This window comes from Salvelinus namaycush, chromosome 30 (genome assembly GCF_016432855.1).
Source record: "Salvelinus namaycush isolate Seneca chromosome 30, SaNama_1.0, whole genome shotgun sequence".
NCBI lineage: Eukaryota > Metazoa > Chordata > Actinopteri > Salmoniformes > Salmonidae > Salvelinus > Salvelinus namaycush.
Genome location: NC_052336.1, coordinates 21,483,168 through 21,508,529, shown reverse-complemented (window position 1 = coordinate 21,508,529; position 25,362 = coordinate 21,483,168). Strand labels below are relative to the sequence as shown.

At 45.3% G+C, this 25,362-nt stretch overlaps 1 protein-coding gene across 4 annotated transcripts in view; it reads left to right on the top strand.

Annotated features, from left to right (window-relative positions):
- Positions 1-16,845: 16,845 nt before the first annotated feature.
- The window catches only part of LOC120024984 (malonate--CoA ligase ACSF3, mitochondrial-like), a 43,821-nt gene continuing 35,304 nt past the window's right edge, over positions 16,846-25,362 (top strand). For 3 of the 4 annotated variants that reach the window (XM_038969391.1, XM_038969390.1, XM_038969388.1), the window contains exons 1-3: positions 16,846-16,930; positions 17,564-18,362; positions 20,187-20,342. In XM_038969391.1, the coding sequence (XP_038825319.1) occupies positions 17,658-18,362; positions 20,187-20,342 (861 nt within the window). In that variant the 5' untranslated portion in view covers positions 16,846-16,930; positions 17,564-17,657. Of the gene's footprint in view, positions 16,936-17,563; positions 18,363-20,186; positions 20,343-25,362 lie in introns of all 4 variants that reach the window. The other variant, XM_038969389.1, reaches the window with a different exon arrangement.

Here is a 25,362-nt window from a genome sequence, read left to right as displayed (position 1 = left end):
CTCAGCGGGTCAGAGTCGGCCGTCTGCCCAACGCCTTCTGCACTGCCTGTCTGCCCAGCTCCGTCTGAGCCATCCGTCTGCCCAGTGCCGTCTGAGCCATCCGTCTGCCCAGTGCCGTCTGAGCCATCTGTCTGCCCAGTGCCGTCTGAGCCATCCGTCTGCCCAGCGCCTTCTGAGCCATCCGTCTGCCCAGCGCCTTCTGAGCCATCCGTCTGGCCAGCGCCTTCTGAGCCATCCGTCTGCCCAGCGCCTTCTGAGCCATCCGTCTGCCCAGCGCCTTCTGAGCCATCCGTCTGCCCAGCGCCTTCTGAGCCATCCGTCTGCCCAGCGCCTTCTGAGCCATCCGTCTGCCACGAGCCATTAGAGCCGCCCGTCTGTCCCGAGCCATTAGAGCCGTCCGTCTGTCCCGAGCCATTAGAGCCGTCCGTCAGTCAGGAGCTGCCAGAGCTGCCCTACAGTCATGAGCTGCCCTACAGTCATGAGCTGCCCTACAGTCATGAGCTGCCCTACAGTCATGAGCTGCCCTACAGTCATGAGCTTCCCTTCAGTCATGAGCTGCCCTCCAGTCATGAGCTGCCCTCCAGTCATGAGCTGCCCTCCAGTCATGAGCTGCCCTCCAGTCATGAGCTGCCCTCCAGTCATGAGCTGCCACTCAGTCATGAGCTGCCACTCAGTCCGGAGCTGCCACTCAGTCATGAGCTGCCACTCAGTCATGAGCTGCCCTCCAGTCATGAGCTGCCACTCAGTCATGAGCTGCCACTCAGTCCGGAGCTGCCACTCAGTCATGAGCTGCCACTCAGTCCGGAGCTGCCACTCAGTCCGGAGCTGCCACTCAGTCCGGAGCTGCCACCCAGTCCGGAGCTGCCACCCAGTCCGGAGCTGCCACCCAGTCCGGAGCTGCCACCCAGTCCGGAGCTGCCATTAGTACAGAGTTGTCCCTCTGTCCTAAGCTACCTCTCTGTCCGGAGCTACCTCTCTGTCCTGAGCTACCTCTCTGTCCTGAGCTACCTCTCTGTCCTGAGCTACCTCTCTGTCCTGAGCTGTCTCCTCTATGTAGGAGGGGCCTTAGTGAAGGTTCCTGGACCATGGTCGGGGGCGAGGGTCGCCACTCAAAGGACGCTAAGGAGGGGGACAAAGACAGTGGTGGAGTGGTGTCCTCGTCCACCGCCGGAGCCGCCACCGCGGACAGATGCCCACCCAGACCCTCCCCTTGAGTTGTAGGGGTGCGCCCGGAGTTCGCACCCTGAGGGGGGGGTTCTGTCACGTTCCTGACCTGTTTTCTGTTGTTTGGTATGTGTTTATTGGTCAGGGCGTGAGTTTTGGGTGGGCAGTCTATGTTTTCTGTTTCTATGTTGGTTTTGGGTTGCCTGGTATGGCTCTCAATTAGAGGCAGGTGTTTGACGTTTCCTCTGATTGAGAGTCATATTAAGGTAGGTTGTTCTCACTGTTTGTTTGTGGGTGATTGTCGTCCGTGTCTGTGTCTGCGCACCACACGGGACTGTAGCGTTTGTTCGTTCGTTTGTTATAGTCTGTACCTGTTCCTACGTGCTTCGTGTTAATTGTAAGTTCTCATGGTTTAGGTCAGTCTACACTCCGTTTTGTTATTTTGTTAGTTAGTCAAGTATAGTTCGTTTTTTGTCTTGTCTTTAATAAATCATTATGTATTCACAACCCGCTGCACTTTGGTCGAATCACTACTCCTCCTCTTCGTATGAAGAGGAGGAAGAATGCCGTTACAATTACAGTAATTTTTGGTAAATTACCGGTAGAATTGCAACCCTACCAGTGATACACACCTCTGTCTCACCCTTCGTGTGGCAGAGCTACAGCTGCATTCTACCTGGGGCGTCACTGACACTGTCTGATCTTCATGTCTTATCTTTTCTATTAGGCAGTGAGAATTGTTAATGTATGTACTTTTCAAATCAAACTTTATTTGTCACACGCGCTGTGAAATTCTTACTTACAGCCCTTAACCAACAGTGAGACTCTCAAGAAAGAGTTAAGAAAATATTTACCAAATAAACAAAAGTAAAAAATTATAAAAAGCAACACAATAAAATAATAACGAGGTTATATACAAGGGGTACCGGTACCGAGTCAATTTACAGGTTAGTCAAGGTAATTTGTACATGTAGGTAGGGGTGAAGTGACTATGCATAGATAATAAACAATGTAAAAAGTCAATTTTATGAATTGTTCAGAAGTCTTATGGCTTGGGGGTAGAAGCTGTTAAGGAGCTTTTTGGTCCAAGACTTGGTGCTCCGGTACCACTTGTCGTGCGGTAGCAGAGAAAACAGTCTATGACTTGGGTGACTGGAGTCACTGATAATGTTTTGGGCTTTCCTCTGACTAGTATATAGGTCCTGGTTGGCAGGAAGCATGGCTCCGTACGCACCACCCTCTGTAGCGCCTTACGGTCAGATGCCGAGCAGTTGCCACATCAGGCGGTGATGCAATGGGTCAGGAGGCTCTCAATGGTGCAGCTGTATAACCTTTTGAGGATCTGGGGACCCATGACAAATCTTTTCAGTCTCCTGAGGGGGAAAAGGTGTTGTCGTGCCCTCTTCACAACTGTCTTGGTGTGTTTTGACCATGATAGTTCGTTGGTGATGTGGACACCAAGGAACTTGAAACTCTCGACCCTCTCCACTACAGCCCCGTCGATGTTAATGGGGGCCTGTTCGGCCCGCCTTATCCTGTAGTCCACGATCATCTCCTTTGTCTTGCTCACATTGAGGGAGCAGGGCCTCTGAAGATTTCTGATAGAACCAGATGTAACGGAAGATAGGAGATGTTTTAGATGTAAAGACAAAAGAGAGACGGTTTGGGGTTGATGGAAAGTGACGCAAGAGAGCGAGAGGGATGTGGAGGTCTGGAGAAGTGCAGTGTCATGCAGGTCAGTGTAGAGTGTATCATTGGGGTGTGGCCTTGCTGGGCATAACGCCTCCAACCCCCTTTCTACACACACACGCGCACGCACACACACACACACACACACACACACACACACACACACACACACACACACACACACACACACACACACACACACACACACACACACACACACACACACACACACACACACACACACACACACACACACACACACACACACACACACACACAGTAATAGGTCTCAGCCTCCAGATGGCCCCCGACCCAACAGGTTCTCCCTGGGCGGGGGAGGGCTGAGAGGTCTGACATCTGCTGCCCACTCACTACACTACCCTCTCTGACAGACTGCCTACTCCCACCCACACACCCTGTGTTATCTCTGGACACGTACATGTACGCACCAATCTTCATCCAAACACAGCCACCCAGAAACACACACATTGCATAAATTCAAGCAAAACACACAAACTGCCGCCAACCACAACACATAAATAAACACAATGGATGCCGTATGGTAAAACACATGGCCTAACTCTACGTTCACACAGTGACAAACACGCGGGCGGCTACAGTGCAACACCTCTCCTGCTCACTGAGTCCTGTTTGTATTCTATGGGATCACAGCCCCAGGGCCAGGCATTCTGTCTGTCTGTCTGTCTGTCTGTCTGTCTGTCTGTCTGTCTGTCTGTCTGTCTGTCTGTCTGTCTGTCTGTCTGTCTGTCTGTCTGTCTGTCTGTCTGTCTGTCTGTCTGTCTGTCTGTCTGTCTGTCTGTCTGTCTCCTCTGGTTTCTACAGCATCATCCAACACAGACCCAAGGACAATATGGTTTAATGCTCAAAAGGCTGCGGCTGTGTGATACAATAACGAATTAACATGCGTGGCCTTGGGTGTTATGAAGGACACAATGAATATGGACGGCATTGGTTTTAACACTGCAAGATAATTAGAGGGCATTGATTCATTTTGGCTGATCTATCGCATCAATATGCATTCTGGTCTTTTAGTTCACTGTTGGCTTGTTTAATTGCTTATTCAAGTGAGATATTCAGGAGACACGCTTCATTGATAAAGCCACAATCATGGAGGGAAGTGGTTTTCTATTCCTATTACAGCAAATTTGGAAACTTATTGCCAATTACTTTCAACATTGATTGGTAACTTGAAATACTTGGACAGATTGTTTTCCCTACATCTGCTCACTCCGCTGCCTTGAATCTGTTTTGGAAGAAAATTGCTCCCTGGTCTCACACATCTTTCTCTTGGATGTGGAAGTTGAAACAAAGGGATGTGTAAATTATGCTTTGCACAACCAAAATAATCTGTGAGAATCATCCATGTTTCACAAACATGCTAGTTGTCAGAGCAATGCTTCATTCTCACATACTGTATGGGTGAAATCACAGTTTCTAATGTTAATACGCAATGGGAAAATACCCCTGTCCAAATTCTGAACATCCAGACGGAGTGTCCATCTTTCAGATGTGTACAGTACTACGCCAGATCACTGTATAAAAATCAGATTACAGTTTAATCATCAGGCCTCTAAACACAATTTTTCAGTTGATGTATTCATTGTGTCATTGACATCCTCTCCTTGATGTGAGTGACAGTTCTCTGGGTGTGTCCTCATGTAGCAACCCAGGCAGGAGCCAGAGGTTTGGACACACATAAACAGATGATAGTGGCGGGCAGGGCGGGTAGCAGTGGGCGCGTCCTCGTTAGCACCAGAAGTGTAGGGCTAAATTGGGCCCCGTTGTCTCCCCTGATCTGCTCTGCCGTCACACCTGCTCTCCAACCCTGCAGCTGTCAGTCAGCCCTGTCAACACACACACGCTGCCCCCGCCAGGCAAGGGAGAACAATGGAGCCCCGATACAGAGGATCAAATCCATATCTCTCTCTCTGCCTCAGTCTTTCTCTCTCCCTCTCTCTTTCTGTCAGTCTTCTCTCCATCTGTTGTTAAGAAGACTACCGCTGACCTGCTTTACAGGGCTGCTTCCTCCTCCAGCACACACACGGTTAATCCTCTCATTACTGGGCTTCACAGGCTGACTGGGGAATAGGGGGGAGGTGAGGAGGAGGTGAGGAGGAGGGGATTGACAGATGGCATATGGAGCGTGTTCTGTTAGGGCAGAGGGAGACAGGGGTGCTTTTAAATAGACCATACCCCTGGCTGGGCAGGGCCTGGGCAGTCTGACTGGGGTTACATTAACCAGATGAATACCTCAGCAGCGATGGTCCACCTCATGGTTCCTACTACTCCCCCCTCCAGCTCCTACTGCCACAGTCCCCCTCTCACCATGTCACTCTACTGTTACGGGTCAGAATACGGCACACTAGCAGTACATACTGTACTATACAGCCACATACTGTACAGACACTGGCTGTTGAAAATTTGCGTAAACATTCACACTGTGGCGCGACAACGTTTCTGATGACGTTTTGTTAGTGTGGCAATGTGTTGATTTCTGTCCCTATTCAAATAAACCATAAATAAATACAATTGTGGAGATACTGCCAAATACAATATATTAATACATTACAACTTCTAATATTTGCATTTGATCTTTGTGTGGTGCACATGAGAAGGCAGCAGTAATCTATACTGATCGAAACAGATCGCAACCCCTTTCAACTCATTAATCATGGTGTTCAAGTCTCTACATGTTTTGGGTTTTTGTATGTCTCCCAGTGAGCACTGGTAAGAATGAAAAGACAGACCAGGCATAAAAGAGAGCGAGGTCAAAGGTTCAGTGGGGTCATGACCTTATCTGCCAGTTAGCATGTACCTGCCCTGTCTAGGCACCATCTCTGGTCAACTCCTCTCAGACCATCTGTCTGGTCTGACCACACACAGCTGACCCCCGACCTCTTAGACCTGCCAGGCCATACATTTACATTTGACATTTTCATCATTTAGCAGAGACATTAGGGTTAAGTGCCTTGCTCAAGCACACAGACACATTTTTCACCTATTTGGCTCAGGAATTTGAACCAGTGACCTTTCATTTACTGGCCCAACACTCTTAACCACTAGACTACCAGCCGCCCACCCCCATCGCCCAGCACTCCCGATCTCCCCCTGCATCCATCCCTGACCGTCTGCCTGTCTAGTTCAGTCTCACGTCCTCTCTCTCTATCCCTGCTCTCTATCCCCCCCTTTCTAACTGAAACAGCGTGACCTCCCACCAGCACACTCACACACTGGCTCCCTCAACAATATTGCATTTGAACAAGCTCCAATAAACAAACAATTACCAGAGAGGATGACTTATAAGGCTGAATTGCTTCACGATGGCGATGCATTTAATTTCAGATTTCACAGTCCCCCGGAACAGAAGACAGGAGGCCAAACCAAATATGCTCTCTCTTTCCCAGGCTCTGAGCCTGTTGTGTGTGAGAACAAACACACACACACACACGCACGCACGCAAGTATGCACATACAGCCAGGCAGGCAGGCAGGCACGTACGTACACACCCACTCACCGACTTCTGCACCATGGCTGTTTTGGATGGTCTTTAATTGACTCATAGCCTAATGTCCCATTTTCATGTTAATGTATGGAAGTAACACATAATGACTAGAAGAGAAGACATTCATCTCTATCTGGGGTTTACATGATCCCATAACTGCCTTGCAAATTAAATTGTTCAATCTACAGCCATATATAATCATTAGGGGCAAGTGACCACAGTTTCAGTACACATCTAAAGTAATGGATTGATAAAGTTGTTATGGCAGTGCCCTGGAGTAAGTAAGTAGTCCTTCACAAGCCTGCCTGACCGCAACTCGCCATAACGACTAACATAAAAAATACACCTAGATCAATACATAGCGAGATAAAACAATTTGAGGGGGATGTAAGTGCTGGCCTCGGGGAGTAGAGTTCTAACAAAGTGCTCATGTTCACCACTCCACCATGGGGATAACACTTCAGAAAGCTAGGGTCACATTGTCCTATACTGTAGATGGGGTCAAATGAAACAGTAGAAAAAATGAGAAAAATTGGGCACTTAACAGGTGCAGGACAGAGGAACGTATCAAAGAAAAAAGAAATGGGCATGGTGATTTAATCAGACGCACAAAAAAGACCACGTATCTATCCGAGTTTGATCTTCGTCATACACCACTGTGAAACACACCTACTTAAATAACCTCTAGCGGAGACAAGAGTCCTTTTGGATACATTCCCTCAACACTGTTTCCAAGAGGAACTAGATATAAAACCTTTTCTATAAAATGTGTTCTGCTCACAGGGTTCATGGCTATATAAGATACAGCTTATGTCAATTTGACGTCTAAAGTAGATTTTTGGGACGTTTTAGCTAACCCTAAACTTAACCCAAATATCCTAGCCTGCTACGTTAATTCTCCTAACCTGCTATGAAAAGTCAATTCTGACATAAGCTGTATCCCTTCTAGTCAAAACCGCTCACAGGGTTTCCATTTTCCCTCTATAAACATTGTATACAAAATTATTGACACATTTGTCTCACCTGTTTTTAGTCTATTGCACACCTATACTACTTGACATGGATATACAAACCAACATGTATTCATGTTTTTTCCATATATGTCTACTGTGTAAAATGCATTGTTACATGAATGTACTATATGTATTCAAATGACTGGATGAACATGCCTCTCGAGGTTATTTAAGTAGGTGTGTTTCACAGTGGCATATGACCTGACGCAGATCCAACTCGGATCAATACGTTGACTTTTTTGTGCATCTGTTACAGTCACCATGGGAGCAAACCAGAGTTTCGGACATTATTTTTCGTGAAATGAAACAGAACATGTTTCCCCCATAGTCTGTGAGTACAGTATAGAATTAGGGCACGACTTTCCCCCTTGAGCCAGACAGGTACATCAACTCAGAACACCAGTATCTCAGAAATTGCTGCAGGGAGGTGTCCAGACAAAACTCTCGCTTTTAATTTTGTTAGTCGATTTCCGTTTTCGTGCCATCACTGGAGATAAGCCAGTCGTGAAAAACTAGAAATGCCATTTCATATTTAATTCTTGTATCGTTTCCTCTGCTCCTGTCATCTCTGCTCTCTGCAGTAACCCTCCATTATCCTCCTGCTGGTATTGTTCTGTGGGCTTTGCATCTGCCAGCCATGAGCCATTGTTCAGCGCCATGCCACACAAACAGAGCTCAATTAGGCAGACGTCCTTTCTGTAGCAACGTGATTGTTTTGGGCAGATCTCCATCGAAGCACCTGTCTCACACATGTTCAGCCCACTGATGGGTCCATAACTTAACCCCTCTCAAATTATTACGATATAAATAGCACACGCTGCACATGTCTAGTTCCTACAAAAAATGACTCATCTCATGAATACTTAAAATGAATAGTTAGATAGAAAGATGGAAATGGCACCCTCTCTTTTGTTGTATTTGACATTCTATATCCTCAATGAGGATCTTTAATGAGAGAGGGCACGACTGGAGCATCATGCCTTACACCCCAAGTTTGTGTCCCAGAAAAGAGCATTGTTGTTCAGGCTGTGGCCGGTCCATCTCTGGGTCCAACGGGTGTCCTGTGGCTGGAAGTGGAAGTCCCCAACGGCTAGTTAGTCAGTCTGTGGGTTGGATGCAGGAAGTACAGAGCGGTGATTGCATAATGAAAGCCAGGCAGTGGGCTGGATCCAATCTTCTTAAAGAGGAACCATGTGGTAGTACCTTCCTCAAACACAAATCCACTAAGGGAAAAACACACATGCATATATACAAAAACACACACACACACACACACACACACACACACACACACACACACACACACACACACACACACACACACACACACACACACACACACACACACACACACACACATACACACACACAGATTGATTACAAACTCACAGAAACGGTCATGTGCACTCACACACAATAGTACATAATACATGCTACACTGCTGAATTGCAATGTCATTATGTACCTCTATATGGGAACCTATGAGCTCTCCTTACCTGTTAGTTCCTCACCAGTAGGACTGAATCTATGACCCCTGATTCCTCAGTTGCTGCTACATGTCACGGTGCTGTGACCAGGCCGTTACCATGGGACCCTGTTGCCTGTAGAGTGGTGAGATGAAACCAATGACCTCATTAACCCAGCCCATCAAAGATCTATTAATGGCCAATTCATTAGGCCCTTTCAAGCATCTCACCACCACAAATGTCTTAAAAGGGATATTTCAGGATTTTAGCAATGAAGCCCTTTATCTACTTCCCCAGAGTCAGATGAATTTGTGGTCGTGGATACCATTTTTATGTCTCTGAGTGCCTTTTGAAGGAAGTTGCTAACTAGCGTTAGCGTGATTGCTAACTAGCATTAGCACGATTGCTAACTAGCATTAGCACAATGACTGGAAGTATGTGGTAACGGCTAGCATGCTAGTAGACACTATAGACTTTGTCATTGCGCTAACGCTCGTTAGCATTGGCTAGCTAAACTACCTCTAACTTCCTTCATACTGGATGCAGAGACATAAAAATGGTATCCATGAGTTCATCTGTGTTGCTGTCTGTTCACACTGCTATGCTTTATCTTGGCCAGGTCGCAGTTGCAAATGAGAACTTGTTCTCAACTAGCCTACCTGGTTAAATAAAGGTGAAAAAAAAAAAAAAAAAAAAAAAATCTGACTTTGAGAAAGTAGATAAAAGGGATACTTTGGAATGTTGGCCCTTTAACAAAACCAGACAGATAGCAAATAGAGGGGAAGACATGCCTAAGAATGTCATGTTAATTCAAAGGAGCATATTTCTCTCTGTGTGTGTGTGTTTGTTTGTTTGTTTGTGAGTGTGCGTGCGTGCGTGCGTGCGTGCATGCGTGCGTGCGTGCGATGTAACAATGTGTGGCTGACACACAAGCATGTCACATGAAAAGCGAAGTGTTTTCTTGTTGTTTGCCATCACAGTGCTTTTAGAGACTATAAATAAATAACTGAACCAGGGGTAGACAGTATTAAGAGATATCCATATCCATCCAACTGTTGTCACATCATAAGGTTAATTAATATGTAATAAGATCAGCGATCACCAAAGGATTTATTGTACCTACTCTTAGAAAAAAAAGGTGCCATTTAGAACCTAAAAGGGTTCTTCAGCTGTCCCCATAGGAGAACCCTTTGAAGAACCCTTTTTGGTTCCAGCTAGAACCCTTTTAGTTCCAGCTAGAACCTTTTTTGGTTCCAGCTGGAACCCTTTCCACAGAGGGTTCTACCTGGAACCCAAAAGGGTTCTCTTATGTGGACAGCTGAAGAACCCCTATGGAGCTCTTTTTCCTAAATGTATGTGGGGAGGACGCAACAACAACAGATCATACCCATCATACGGTAAAAGCATCGTTGTTATTATTTACAGCACAGTTTGGAGCATGCTACATATCAGCATTAAAAGGATCATTCACCTGACAACACAACAGTCTCCACCTCTTTAGAATGACATACCTTTCTGTTAAGTTTGTGAGGGCATATCCTAGGGACACATAATAAAGTATGCTTGTCACAGACAGTTACTTAAGCAATGTGTGCTCAGCTTTCTGTTAATACTCAATCTGTGATTACTTCATGCAGTTTTACAGTACATTACAAATTACACAAGCACACAAAAACAAACATGAGTGTATTAGAAACCGCACTAATGTGTCTGTGTACGCATAATTCTGTGGAAAACAATTTGTTTTTACCTATTATCTGAAGAGACTTTAAAAAAAGACGTGAAATAAGAAACTGTCACGCCCTGACCTTAGAGATCCTTTTTATGTCTCTATTTGGTTTGGGCAGGGTGTGATTTGGGGTGGGTATTCTATGTTCTTTTGTTCTATTATTTGTATTTCTATGTTTTGGCCGGGTAGGGTTCTCAATCAGGGACAGCTGTCTATCGTTGTCTCTGATTGAGAACCATACTTAGGTAGCCCTTTTTCCCACCTGTCTTTGTGGGAAGTTAACTTTGTTTGTGGCACTTAGCCTTAAGCTTCATGGTTGTTTGGTATTGTTTTGTCAGCGTCATCACCTAATAAAAGGGAATATGTACGCTCGCTGCACTTTGGTCAAGTTCTTTCAACCTCCGTGACAGAAACGATGTAATTCATACCATTTATATTATCATCTGTTTTGATCAACACAACTACTGCTATCTAATTCAACAGGGTCGGCTCTGATGGAATACGTTATCTTGTCACTGAAATAGATACTCTTAATCTGTTCACAAACTTCATGGCTTAAGAACTACAGCTAATTAACCAGACGTGAAAACAGGAATACATTTTAATATTGATTTTCACCGCCCCCTTTCTCCCCAGTGCATTGTGTGTGTGTGTGTGTGCGTGCGCACGAGTATGATTATGAATATTTTAAGAGCACATTTAACACGGTGAAGCCAGAATGCCTGAGAGAGGGATTTGCGCCCACTCTTCAGCTAATGACCCTGGGCGCTTCCAGCAAGCTTCCTCATATTTTAAAGAAAGTCGATAGCGCACCAGCCCAGTCAGCAGCATTAAGATTCATACAGACGCCACGGGACTTGAAAAAATTAATAACACACGTGCCTAACAATCCTTCCTGCGATTTAGTGGAGCACTGAACCCCTCTGCTTGAAATGCAAAGTGGTAATGAATACACAGACCAGATGAATTCTGAACACGCATCCACCTCAAAACACACACACTCACATCCTCTACCTACACATCCTCCTCCCCCACCACTACCACCACTCAAAGTACACAGAGGGAAAAAAAAGTTCAGAGCCTCTTTAAGACTTGAGATATGGCACCTCTGAACAAAAGCTTTTCATATTTCACATCACTGCCTGTGATTAATTTTTGAAGACTTCATATTTGCAGCTGTGGGGAGGCATTGACAGGTCCACTCGCTACAAGGTCGACTATTTTCAAGAATCAATCCCAACAGCTCTCTGGTTGTTTACGACAGGCGTGAAGTGTTCACTAGTATGGAGGGCTTTCTGAGGCTCCCTTGTTGAAAAATGGGACAGGTCTGTCAGGAGCTGGCAGCTCACAGAATGAAGACAATAACAGTTGAGGGTGCAGTCACAGTACACAGCTACACAGAGGAGTCTGCCCTCAGCTACATAGAGAAGGTGAGGACACAAAACTAGAGGACAATGATGAAGATCCACTGTGGGATTAGAGAGGGGCTCTGTAGATACGGCGTGTGACGTTTCTGGATGGAGGGAAAAGTTATCTATGTTTGACTGATTATGTCAGATCATTACCAAGAAATCCTGGATATTGATAAGACTATTCCCCGAACAAATATACCCTTGGGTTAACACTTCACAGTAAAAAGTTATAATGCTTGATTACTTGTTAAGCATGTATGAGCCTTCAGAGAGCCTATAAGCTCTGTGATGATAGACTCTTCCATGTACAGCCACAGCCCCAGCCAGAGCACTGCAGCAGAGCTGGTACTGTTACGTTCTCCCTGGGAGGCTAGACAGCATATGGCACTGTGTCTCTGTGAACACACCACCCAAGCAGAGTGCCAGTCTCAGATAGAGGGGGAGAGAGAGGGGAGGAGGTGGGTAATGTAATGAGAGAAGAGTGAAGAGGAAGACAGACGGATGTCAAGCTTTGTGCAGAGAAATAGGATAGGGGAAATAAAAACATTGCTCCGTGTTAAAAGAGGGGGATGTATGTTTCAGATGATTTATTTCTCTCATGTCCACATAAACCATAAACATCATGTATTGCAAACACATGCAATGCCTTAGACATAATAAACACAATCCCTCCATTTGAATTTAGGAAGGAATTTGGCAATTTTCCTTAAATTAGGAACATATTGTGAAAGAGGACGTATATGGATTAGATTAAAGAATCAAAGTTGACATCTGGATGTAATATAACGTTTCCAAGTGCAAACCCCAAACAGAGCAAGACATTTTGTGTGGTGGCTTGCGGTGATTCCTCAACTCTAAAAGCGTCTGCTAAATGACATATATCTCTGAAAGTTAGAGTTAGTCTGGGAGTACATTTGGGAAAAGTCCTGATTGTCGGTCCTGCTCAATTGTTTCCATTTCCTTGGAAGGATGTTGAAAGGGAAAGAAGGGAATCTATAAGTCATTAGTGGGCAACCATCAGCCGGTCCATTGCTCTATGAAGTTTATAATAAAGCCAGTGGAGCAAGCCCCTCAGTGTCTGATTGGTTGAGGATACCTGCTGGAGGAACCTTCACTAGTTATCACACTCCTATTCATCAGATTTCTTACTGTTTCTACCTGGTGCATAACTGTACAGTCAACATACTGTCACTGTGTGACCTGGAGGAAGCAGCTCCCACCTGCCACAAGGCTATCATCTCAGTCCTGGCCTGGCCTGACCTAGCCTGGGTTGGGTCACTTTGATTGAGTCCAAGCTCATATACAGTAAGTAGGTAGTAGGCTAGAGAGCCATTAATCCCCCATGCAGACGGAGCAGCTCTCCAAGGCCATCAGCAGCTCACATAAGCAGCTCATCACCAGCCTGGTGCTCCATATGTGCCTCACACACCAAGGTCCCCAGTGGGCCTCAGCCCTGTGCAATGATACTGTCTGCATGCCTGTTTGCCAACAAAGGGCATTTTTAAAGTCTCTGCCCTGGCTAGTGAGCTGCATGGCTTGTCTGCCAACCCCATGGTTGTTTGTTGGCCAGGTCAGTACTGGAAGGTGGGGAGACAGGGGTGTCAGAGGTCAGGTATTGAGCAGCTGGGCCAATGACAATGCACACATTATAGCCGATACTAGATTGGCAAAACATCACACACACATAAACATACAAACACATACTGTACAAACAAAGATAGAGAGAGAGAGACATATACACCCCCACCACACACCCGCCATAATCTAATTTTAGCAGTTGCCACACAAAGGAATACCCCTCAGAAGCAGGAGGGTTTTTCCAAATCCACCTCCAGAGTGAGTGGGATTCTTGGGGGCCAGCATTGATGACATATGCTGTGGGAAGATGGGCAGACAGGAGATGGGTCCAGTGTCATATCTGCAGTGTGTGTTTCAGAGTCCCGAGTGGTGATGATTGCTTATCCCCCACCACAGCACACATGTTTGGGATGCGGAACAGTTGGACGTGGCCGAGGGCTAAACTGGGTCAGAGCGACACAGATGGAGCCAAACTCCCAGTGGGTCACTATCAGCAGAACACGAAAAATAACTGCCTTTGAATCTTGACAGAAATTATCTGTTCGCCTACAAAGTATTATTCGCTGTATTAAAACCCCCATCCAGAACGAAACAAGCACTTGAAATCCAAATTAGGTCACGTAGCTTGCTAGGTGCGAACCCCAGGCTCCAAAGTCATCTGGATGTCTGGATCTCTTAAATATAATAGAAGATGTGCTTTTGTCAAAATCCTCTACCTGATGTCAGATCTCAAATACGTGGTTAATGCAACAACAAAAAAAGTTGTTTTACACTTCAGTCGAGACTCGAGAGGTTTCCTTTCATGTTACTTTGAAAGAACATGACAGAGTTATCCTGAGAAGAGACACTGTATATCCCTTACAACTGGTGTGAGGACTCTGTAATCACCGAAGGAGATGGAACTGCTGACGTTTGGAAAAGGGTACAGTAGTAAAGCTCAGGGAATTGCCCCAGAAAGCTAGCATGTGGGCCTTTCATAGTAGACATTTTAATTAACGGTTCAGCATAAACCAAACATGTTTTTGCACAGATGGGGAGCATTAGGCATCAGTGAGGTCCCAGTCAAGTCCCAAAGAGTGTATGGAGCACAGCTATCCAGTCATAGCAAAGCATGTGATACAATTCCTCTCCAGACAGCTCTGTAAGAAGATAAACACTGTGTTAACCAAGGAGAGTGTCTCTTGTTCTGTTATTTATTTCCTCTGAGTTGAAAATATTTCTAAGAGCTTTTCTAACAAATGACCTCGGTTCCGCCGCATCGATCATTTTGAAAAGACTCAAAAGAGAGTGGAAAGGTCATCCATTCAATCGTAATCATTCCTTAGCAAAAGATTTAATGCATTTTTGTTAGCTTTGTACAGAAAAATCCTCAGCTGGCTTTTGAAAGCATCAACAACTTCTCCCAACAAGAAAAAAAACAGTATCTCTGTCTTTCACCTAGAATAAACCATCGCCCAAGGAGACATATCCCAGTAAGCTTGGGCATAGCCCAAACGCAGTGGTCCCGGCCATGGTGGTTAGTATGTGGGTGGTGTGAGATAGTCATATGTTTACAGTGCTGCATCTCTTGGATGGAAGTCAAGTTTGCAGCTGCAGCTCAGAATAATTCATCGCCCCCTCCACGCCCGGGAGGATCCACAGGTAGTTGATGAAGTGGCAGTGCCAAGCGTCCCAACTGGCGAAGACAAAGCGCAGCTGCTGAGAGTCAACGCGGCCAGATGCCACTGCCGACGTACCATGTGTTCCAAGTGGGGCAAGAGGGGGAGAGTAGAGGCGCTTGCCAAGATCATTCTCACATGGTGCCAACCTGACACATGTTCTGGCACTCCTGACGGTTTCTTCTCCCAGCTCGCTCCTCTCCTTCCCTCAGATATGAGGGGGTCTTCTCTCACACACTCTCTCCTGTCTGAAGTCTTATGCCAGTCCTGTGCCAACCGAAAGGGGAGTTGGCGCCCGCTGCCGGCCAAGTTGCACGCCCGCTCCGGAGCTCCGTCAAGACGGCAGGCGCTGGCTGGCATCCTGAGAGGAGAGCAGAGTGCCAAGCGTCTGTTCGCCAGGTCACCATGCCCCCCATTGTGTCCATCCCAGTATGTCTCTCCAGAGCAGCTCCATGTGTAGTGCTGAGTGGCTGGAATTCCAGATCTGCCTTATGCTATGTGTCAGCAACATGGTTGACCTCGACAGCCGCAAATAAGCCGTTTTAATCCAAAACAAACATGGTCTTTGTGACCAAAGTACAAGCGTAGAAAACAAAAATATGTATCCACATTCGACAGTTTAGGTCGTATCAGTATAGCGGTGTCATCTGCATGAATAATTACTGAGCCAATATTCTGATAAAGGGATGCTCTATGAAGATGATATAGCTGCTGGTGGCATCTTCTCGACTGGCGTTTCCTCTGCGAATGGAATGGCTCTCCCTTTGACGATACTACTTCTGAAACTGGAGGGGAGTTTTTCTGAGACAAAGCCTCCAGTTTCATAGGAACATGCCATCCTCGTTTGCAATGTAGGGGTTCAGGGAAGTGAAAACTTTTTGAATGAGTGCCATGTCTGAACAATTCTTATCTGAGGCCCGCGACTGCCAGCTGGTGGCTGAATGTGCCCGGCTCTGTGAGATGATGCCAAGCTAGTTGGCACACTGGAGAAGTGGCATAGAGTGATCTAATGCCAAAACAACTCTGTGTGGTGCATATCCCACTTTCTCTCCTCTTCCATCTCCCTCATGGCCCATGTCTCAGTTTGAATTGACACGTGTTCACAACAGAAGTCTTAGTGAGATTCTCAACAACAGATGCCACCAGGTTGAGGCAAGAGGAGGTGGAAAGAGATTCAAGTTTTCAAACTCCAAACATTGAGATTTGACATAGTTTACAGTAATGAATGGGTTACTGATAGTCATAGAGGTTATATTAAGAGGTCAGTCAAGTCTTCTACCACTTGATTCCTCACCACTCTTGATCCAGGAAAACAAATCCCCCCCCAAAATAAAATAGAATTACCAAATTGCATAAACATAACTCAATTAAATGTACAACAATCTAGCAAGAGGTTATTGGCTCTTTTGTGTTAAAGTGGAGTAGCATCTCCTCCTACCCCACACCTTTTCCTGGAAAGTGTAGCCTAACATCATAATAAAGCACAGATACATCTTTGTTTTAAAGTAGTCAAGCATTGAAGTACGAAAAGGACTTTTTTGTACTATTGTTTATTTATCCTGCAAATTTAACAAAACCTGGATTTTCAGTCCCAGATTGCTTTGTTCCGTGTTTCACAACCAGAACCCTAAACTCTAGCTTCAGTTTCCATTCGGAGTTTTATTGTGACGCACCGTCACAAGAATGACCGGTGTTTGGGTAAGGTGAATATTTACATTAGCAGTAGGTTTGAATTACCAGCTTAGCAAACATTGCGCTCTTTGAGAAAACGGATATCGTTTAAACATACTAACATCGCATGTTAGAATGTAAAACACAGTCGGGTTTTCTCGCTAGAAATCACGGAGTCTTCACCAGCATGATCTAGCTAGCTAAGTTAGCTAGCTGCTATTTATGAGCATATTCATTGAGTGGTGTTACGTTAGTTAGCCAGTTAGCTGCACCATTACCCTCATGTCCAAAGATCAAGTCAGGTGACAGACTGTTTGCTGAAGTTGCAGAGCTACTTCACTGTATCTGTAAAAGCTGAACTGTATACCAAAGTGAATGAAGCAAAAACCAACAGTGTGCTCACACCACAAACTGATTATTATTCTGTGCCACTGCCTGTCCCTGAAGGATTTGTCCTTTCAAAATAAACAGCTTGGCATAGCAAGATATTTGCCAGCAGTCTAGCCTGCACAGTATTCATAGAGGTGTCACTGTGGATAAAGGCTAACTGCAAGCCTGTCAGAAATACAGTCATATCACTATAGCAGGGATAGCGTCTATTCTTATGAAAACAATTTCACTTAGCCTATGTTAATTATGAATCTCTCTCAAAATGAACAGGTATTCCAATGCGACCATTGTGTGGCTTGACATCATGAGGATGGACTTTTTATGAGGATAACATTGGTGGCTTTGAGCAGCATAGTCTCCCATCATGTTGCCAGGGGCAGTACGTCACTCAGTCCCTCTGTGGCGCTCTGCTTTGGCCTCTGGCTGCTTGCAGTGTGAGGCAGGGCCAGGGAGATGGCTGCTGGGACAGGTACTGAGGAGAGCCTACACCTCTACAAGAGCAAGGCATGCTGCAGCAGGGGACAGTGCCCCTGTGTTTTCCAGAGCCCAAGTGTACAAGGACAAGCTGGCCATAGTGGACGACAGTGGGAGCCACAGCTACAGGGACTTGTATGGCAGTAGTAGGGGCCTGGCTGCGCGTATCAAGGCAGCTCTGGACTGTCCCTCTGGGGACCTGCAGGGGAAGCGCATCTCCTTCCTGTGCGCCAACGATGCCTCGTACACGGTAGCCCAGTGGGCATCCTGGATGTGTGGCGGCACGGCCGTGCCTCTCTACAGGAAGCACCCTCCGTCTGAGCTGGAGTACATCATCTCTGACTCCCAGAGCTCCCTGCTGGTGGCTGGGCAGCCGTACGCAGACACCATGGAGCCCCTGGCCCACAGACTGGGACTGCCCTACCTGCAGTTGCCCCCCACCTCCAGCCTCAGCTCCCTGCTGGAAGCCCCAGAGAACCAGCCTGAGCCTGGCATCACAGACTGGGCCCAGCGTCCTGCCATGATCATCTACACCAGCGGCACCACAGGCAGGCCCAAAGGGGTTCTCCACACTCACAGCAACATTCAGGCCATGGTAAATTGATTATTCAGTTGTTATATGCATTAATTGTGAGCATAAGATGAATACTATGTTATTCTGTACACTGCTTTTTATCATAATGATGTACTGAGGCATGTTGAATATTTGATCAGTCTGAAGGTTGGACTGAATTTTGAAAGTTAAACTTCAGCTTTTTTTCATTACTGATACTAACCAGGTTTCCATCCAACCTTTTTAGGGCACCTGAGTGGCGCAGCAGTCTAAGGCACTGCATCTCAGTGCTTGAGGCGTCACTACAGACACCCTGGTTCGAATCCAGGCTGTATTACAACCGGCCGTGATTGGGAGTCCCATAGGGCGGCGCACATTTGGCCCAGCGTCGTCTGGGTTTGGCCGGTGTAGGCTGTCATTGTAAATAAGAATTTGTTCTTAACTGACTTGCCTAGTTAAATAAAGGTTAAATAAAATAAAAAATAACAATTTAGAGTAAAGTACGTATCGGATAAAAGAATGTCATGACAGTCCTGATGGAAACATAACATTTTTCGGTAAACTTTCCAAACATCGACAAAACAAAATACGCTAGAAAAGGTGTCGGTAAAATGAATAATGCAACAAATGTAGGTGGAAACGCTGTTCTGATTAAATATTGAAATAAAAATCATCATATCAAAGTAAACTTGGAGTCACGTGATGACATGTTGTGTGGGCATCCCACTACAACTCGTTGGGAAACCATGCAGTTTATTAAGCTTCAGATGAAATAAGTTATGATGAACTTCACAGGGTGGTGAAAGTGCAAGGTGATGAGCTTGATGCTGCTTTCAATGCTAAATATCGAGGGTCTTATTCTTCTGACATGATCATCGATGCTTGGCTGCCGTTTGACAAATCAAAATAAATATCGCTCTTTTTTCCATAATAATCTCATCGTGTAGGCTATAACGCAAAATGTTTTGAGACAACTGTCAGTAGAGTTGAAAATGCGATGGAAACCCATTTAACTTAATTTTTATTTGGTACATGGAAATTTAACCTCAAAAAATGTGTTTATATGTACTACGTCATCACGCACAGCCTTTTATCTGCAACAAGTCAATTAGATGGAAACACAACTCATATTGTTTTTTTATACAAGTATTTTTTAATATATTCGCATGAAAACCTGTCACTAATTGGATGGAAACGTAGTTAATGTTAGTATTTTTTTATGTTTTATTTCCTGGTGTCGGTACTGTGAACTTCAGAGAAGTATTTTTCTCTTGAAGTATTAATAGGGGTTCTGTTGAGACAGTTTTCTGTAGCCCTTTGGTAGTACGTAAGGGTGGGTTGGCGGGGGTTACACATACGACGGACACAGTGTCGTTTTGCTTTTGTTCCACATGAGCTTTCTGAATAATCGGCCAAATTATTTCATTACATGGGGCACTTCAGGCTGTGGAGGATTTATTTTGGTACATTTTCAACCAAAATTGACCTGCATGTCCAATAGAGTGGAAAATTAGATCACCCTCAATTAAGGAGCTTCATTTTGAAATGACAAGCCCAGGGAGGGAGCTCGGTGAGGGAGAGAAGGTTCCTGGAAGGTTGAGCGCTTAGGGACACTATCCATTCCCCCTGCTCCTTCCAGCTATCTGGCCCTGCTCACTAAAGACAGGGGTTTACTCTCTTTTTGCACGGTGGTTACATTAATACGTACCGGTATGTTTGATAAGGAGTGAAAGAAACCTTCAGGCAGGACCACCATGAAAGCTTTTGAGTGAGTTACCCATCATTATATAGAAAGGAAATGTCCAAAGAACTGTAAGGAAAACATTGTATGACCAAATAGCTCAGTGGATCTCTCATGTCTCCCAGGTTCAGGGTCTGGTGTCAGAGTGGGGCTGGTCCAGAGATGATGTCATCCTTCACATCTTGCCCCTGCACCACGTCCACGGCATCGTCAACAAGCTGCTCTGCCCTCTCTGGGTGGGTGCCACCACCGTCATGCTGCCTACCTTCCAACCTCAGAAGGTACATTGCAACTATAGTACACTACTACTGCTACTACTACTTCTAACATGCTGTTTCAGTTGACTCCCACCTCATGTCCTGTCTGTGTGCTGTCAGGTATTCTACTGCAGTCTGCCTTGTGTGTGTTAGCAGTAAGTAGTGCTCTGTAAGAGACTTGCGGGGATCCACTCCACAGACCTGAACAATGGAGACACACCGGGGTGGGAGGCGGGTGGGGAGTAGACGGGGGCTGCTGTTCAACCTTATCGGCTAGTTGTCAGCAATTGGTGCTAATTGTAGCAGGGTTGCTGTGCTGAAAGCACCGGGCCGGAGGCGTCAATAACAGAGCCTGGCGCTGAGCTGACATGGACAGTTCCATGATGCCCCCTCTGCCTTATCCCGCTGGGCCGCTGGGGGTCAGGGGTAGAGGCAGCCAGGCAGGCAGGCAGGCAGTGCTCCCCCCCAGACTGTCACACTAAGCGTTTGGGGCTGGGTGATGGATTGCCCTGTGTGGCTTTGTATCTGACCACGCCAACTCACAGCACAGGCTTTAGAGCCAGATCAATCGATGAGGTGACATTGAAGGATGATAGTGCTTGTTTGGAGGGGTGGTGGTGGAGTATGTAAGGGGGGTGGTGTCAGAGGGGTTTTAAGGTCTAGGAGAACTTAATGGGAGTCAAGGGTATGATTGACAGGTAAGGGCTGTAGAGGACAACCAATAAAGAGGAGGTTTACTGTAGTATCAGAGCATTTCACTTTCTTTGTACCTAACCTGACCTTGTGTACAAAATAGACAGCAGACGCTTTGCTCTCACCCCTAAGGACGCCTTGTAGATTTTTCTTTCATTTTCTTGAAGTCATAATGAGAAACAAATCGATATACTGTAATATATTAATGTAGCTCCAGGCTTTTTCTGAGTGACTGTCTGATAGACCGGTTAGACATTTTACTGAGAGTACACTATATTTACAAACCTTGTAGACACCCCTTCAAATGAGTGGATTTGGCTATTTCACCCGCACCCATTGCTGATAGGTGTATAAAATCGGGCACACAGCCATGCAATCTCCATAGACAAACATTGGCAGTGGAATGGCCTTACTGAAGAGCTCAGTGTTTTTCAACCTGGCATCATCATAGGATGCCACCTTTCCAACAAGTCAGTTGGTCAAATTTCTGCCCTGCTAGAACTGTCCCGGTCAACTGTAAGTGCTGTTATTGTGAAGTGGAAACATCTAAGAGCAACAACGGCTCAGCCACGAAGTGGTAGGCCACACAAGCTCACAGAACAGGACCGCTGAAACATGTACTGTAGCGTGTAAAAATTGTCTGTCCTTTGTTGCAACACTCACTACAGAGTTCCAAACTGCCTCTGTAAGCAACATCAGCACAAGAAATGTTAGTATGGACTTTCATGAAATGGGTTTCCATGGTCGAGCAGCTGTACGTACACAAGCCTAAGATCACCATGCGCAATGCGAAGCGTCGGCTGGAAAGGTGTAAAGCTCGCCACCATTGGACTCTTGAGCAGTGGAAACGCGTTCTCTGGAGTGATGAATCACGCTTCACAATCTGGCAGTCCGACAGACGAATCTGGGTTTGGCGGATACCAGGAGAACACTACCTGCCCAATGCAGAGTGCCAAATGTAAAGTTTGATGACATTCTAGACGGTTCTGTGCTTCCAACTTTGTGGCAACAGTTTGGGGAAGGCCCTTTCCTGTTTCAGCATGACAATGCCCCCGAGGTCCATACAGAAATGGTTTGTCGAGATCGGTGTGGAAGAACTTGACTGGCCTGCACAGAGCCCTGATCTTAACCCCATCGAACACCTTTGGGATGAATTGGAATGCTGATTGCGAACCAAGCCTAATCGCCCAACATCAGTGCCCGACCTCGCTAATGGTCTTGTAACTGAATGGAAGCAAGTTCCCACAGCAATGTTCCAACATCTAGTTGGAAGCCTTCCCAGAAAAGTGGAGGCTGTTATAGCAGCAAAGGGGGGACCAACTCCATATTAATGCCCATGATTTTGGAATGAGATGTTCGACGAGCAGGTGTCCACAGACTTTTGGTCATGTAGTGTATGATAATTGTGAAAAATACATGCATTATTGCCTCTAATGGACATACCTGTGGTTGGAACTAGATGAAGGATAACCAGTACAGACAAGGAGACAGAGAAGGGAGGCTAGACATGGACATTGAGTGCTGACTGACTGAGGTAGTGTGTGTTTGTGTGTGCAGGGCTTTTTCTGGATCATAGTGGGGCATAGCTGGTGGGTGTGGTCGCTATTCGGAAATTTTAGAGGCCCTCTTGTAGGCCGCAGTGACAAAATGTATCTGTTTTAAAGCTAATTTCCTGATATTCTACACGTTTTGCCATGAGGCTGAGAATTAAAGCACATTTCCAGCAATTCTACACATCTTACCTTTGGGCTGAGAGAACATTTGCGGTTTTAAAGCTAATTTCCTGCAATTCTACACATTTTGCCATGGCTTATGCTATCTGAGTGACTCAAACATTATAACAAAATCAATGGGGGCCCCATGCCATGACAAAAACACTCCTGAATGCATAATTGCATAACATTTTTGATTCTCCCTGACTGTCTAACTTTTATTTTGGCGATTGTTAGTTCTCAAAGATTATCTTATTTAAAAATATATATAGGTCTATCTTTTCTACATTCTTTATATCTGGTTTTAGTTGTTTAAGTTTACTCTGAAAACATTTTTCCATTCCGAATATATATATATATATATATTTTATTGGAGCTGGTGGGAGGAGCTATTGAAGGACGCGCTCATTGAAATGGAATGGTGTCAAACATGTGAAAACCACATTTATTCCATTCCAGCCATTACAATGATATATATACAGTTGAAGTCGGAAGTTTACATACACTTAGGTTGGAGTCATTAAAACTTGTTTTTCATCCACTCCACAAATTTCTTGTTAGCAAACTATAGTTTTAGCAAGTCGGTTAGGACATCAACTTTGTGCATGACACAAGTAATTTTTCCAACAATTGTTTACAGACAGATTATTTCATGTATAATTCACTGTATCACAATTCCAGTGGGTCAGAAGTTTACATCCAAAATGATGTCATGGCTTTAGAAGCTTCTGATAGGCTAATTGACATAATTTGAGTCAATTGGAGGTGTACCTGTGGATGTATTTCAAGGACTTCCTTCAAACTCAGTGCCTCTTTGCTTGACATCATGAGAAAATCAAAGAAATCAGCCAAGACCTCAGAAAAAATATTGTAGACCTCCACAAGTCTGGTTCATCCTTGGTAGCATTTTCCAAATGCCTGAAGGTACCACATTCATCTGTACAAACAATAGTACGCAAGTATAAACACCATGGGACCACGCAGCCGTCATACCGCTCAGGAAGGAGATGCATTCTGTCTCCTAGAGATCAACGTACTTTGGTGTGAAAAGTGCACATCAATCCCAGAACAACAGCAAAGGACCTTGTGAAGATGCTGGAGGAAACCGGTACAAAAGTATCTATATCCACAGTAAAACGAGTCCTATATCGACATAACCTGAAAGGCCGCTCAGCAAGGAAGAAGCCACTGCTCCAAAACCGCCATAAAAAAGCCAGACTACTGTTTGCAACTGCAGATGGGGACAAAGATTGTACTTTTTGGAGAAATGTCCTCTGGTCTGATGAAACAAAAATAATGACTATCGTTATGTTTGGAGGAAAAAGGGAAGGCTAGCAAACTGTAGAACACCATCCCAACCATGAAGCACGGGGGTGGCAGCATCATGTTGTGGGGCTGCTTTGCTGCAGGAGGGACTGGTGCACTTCGCAAAATAGATGGCATCATGAGGACGGAAAATGATGTGGATATATTGAAGCAACATCTCAAGACATCAGTCAGGAAGTTAAAGCTTGGTCTCAAATGGGTCTTCCAAATGGACAATGACTCCAAGCATACTTCCAAAGTTGTGGCAAAATGGCTTAAGGAAAACAAAGTCAAGGTATTGGAGTGGCCATCACAAAGCCCTGACCTCATCATATAGGAAATTTGTGGGCAGAACTGAAAAAGCGTGTGCGAGCAAGGAGGCCTACAAATCTGACTCAGTTACACCAGCTTTGTCAGGAGGAATGGGCCACAATTCACCCTACTTATTGTGGGAAGCTTGTGGAAAGCTACCCGAAACATTTGACCCAAGTTAAACAATTTAAAGGCAATGCTACCATATACTAATTGAGTGTATGTAAACTTCTGACCCACTGGGAATGTGATGAAAGAAATAAAAGCTGAAATAAATCATTCTCTCTACTATTATTCTGACATTTCACACTCTTAAAATAAAGTGGTGATCCTAACTGACCTAAGACAGGGAATTTTTACTAGGATTAAATGTCAGGAATTGTGAAAAACTGAGTTTAAATGTATTTGGCTAAGGTGTATGTAAACTTCCGACTTCAACTGTATACTGAACAAAAATATAAATGCAACAATTTCAGCGATTTTACTGAGTTACAGTTCATAGATGGAAATCAGTAATTGAAATAAATTAGCTAGGCCATAATCTATGGATTTCACATGACTGGGCAGGAGTGCAGCCATTGTTGGGCCTGGGAGTGCATTAACCTACCCACTTGGGAGCCAGGCCCAGGCAATCAGAATTAGTTTTTCCCCACAAAAGGGCTTTATTCAGACAGAAATACTCCTCAGTTTCATCAGCTGTCCAGGTGGCTGGTCTCAGACTATGCTACAGTTGAAGAAGCCAGATATTGAGGTCCTGGGCTGGTGTGGTTACACATGGTCTGCGGTTGTGATGCCAGTTGGACGTACTGGCACATTCCCTAAAATGACGTTGGATGCAGCATATGGTAGAGAAATTAACATTTAATTCTCTGGCGATAGCTCTGGTGGACAGTCCTGCAGTCATCATGCCAATTGCACTCTCCCTCAAAATTTGAGGCATTTGTGGCATTGTGTTGTGTGACAAAACTGCACATTTTATAGTGGCCTTTTATTGTCCCTGGCACAAGGTGCACCTGTGTGAT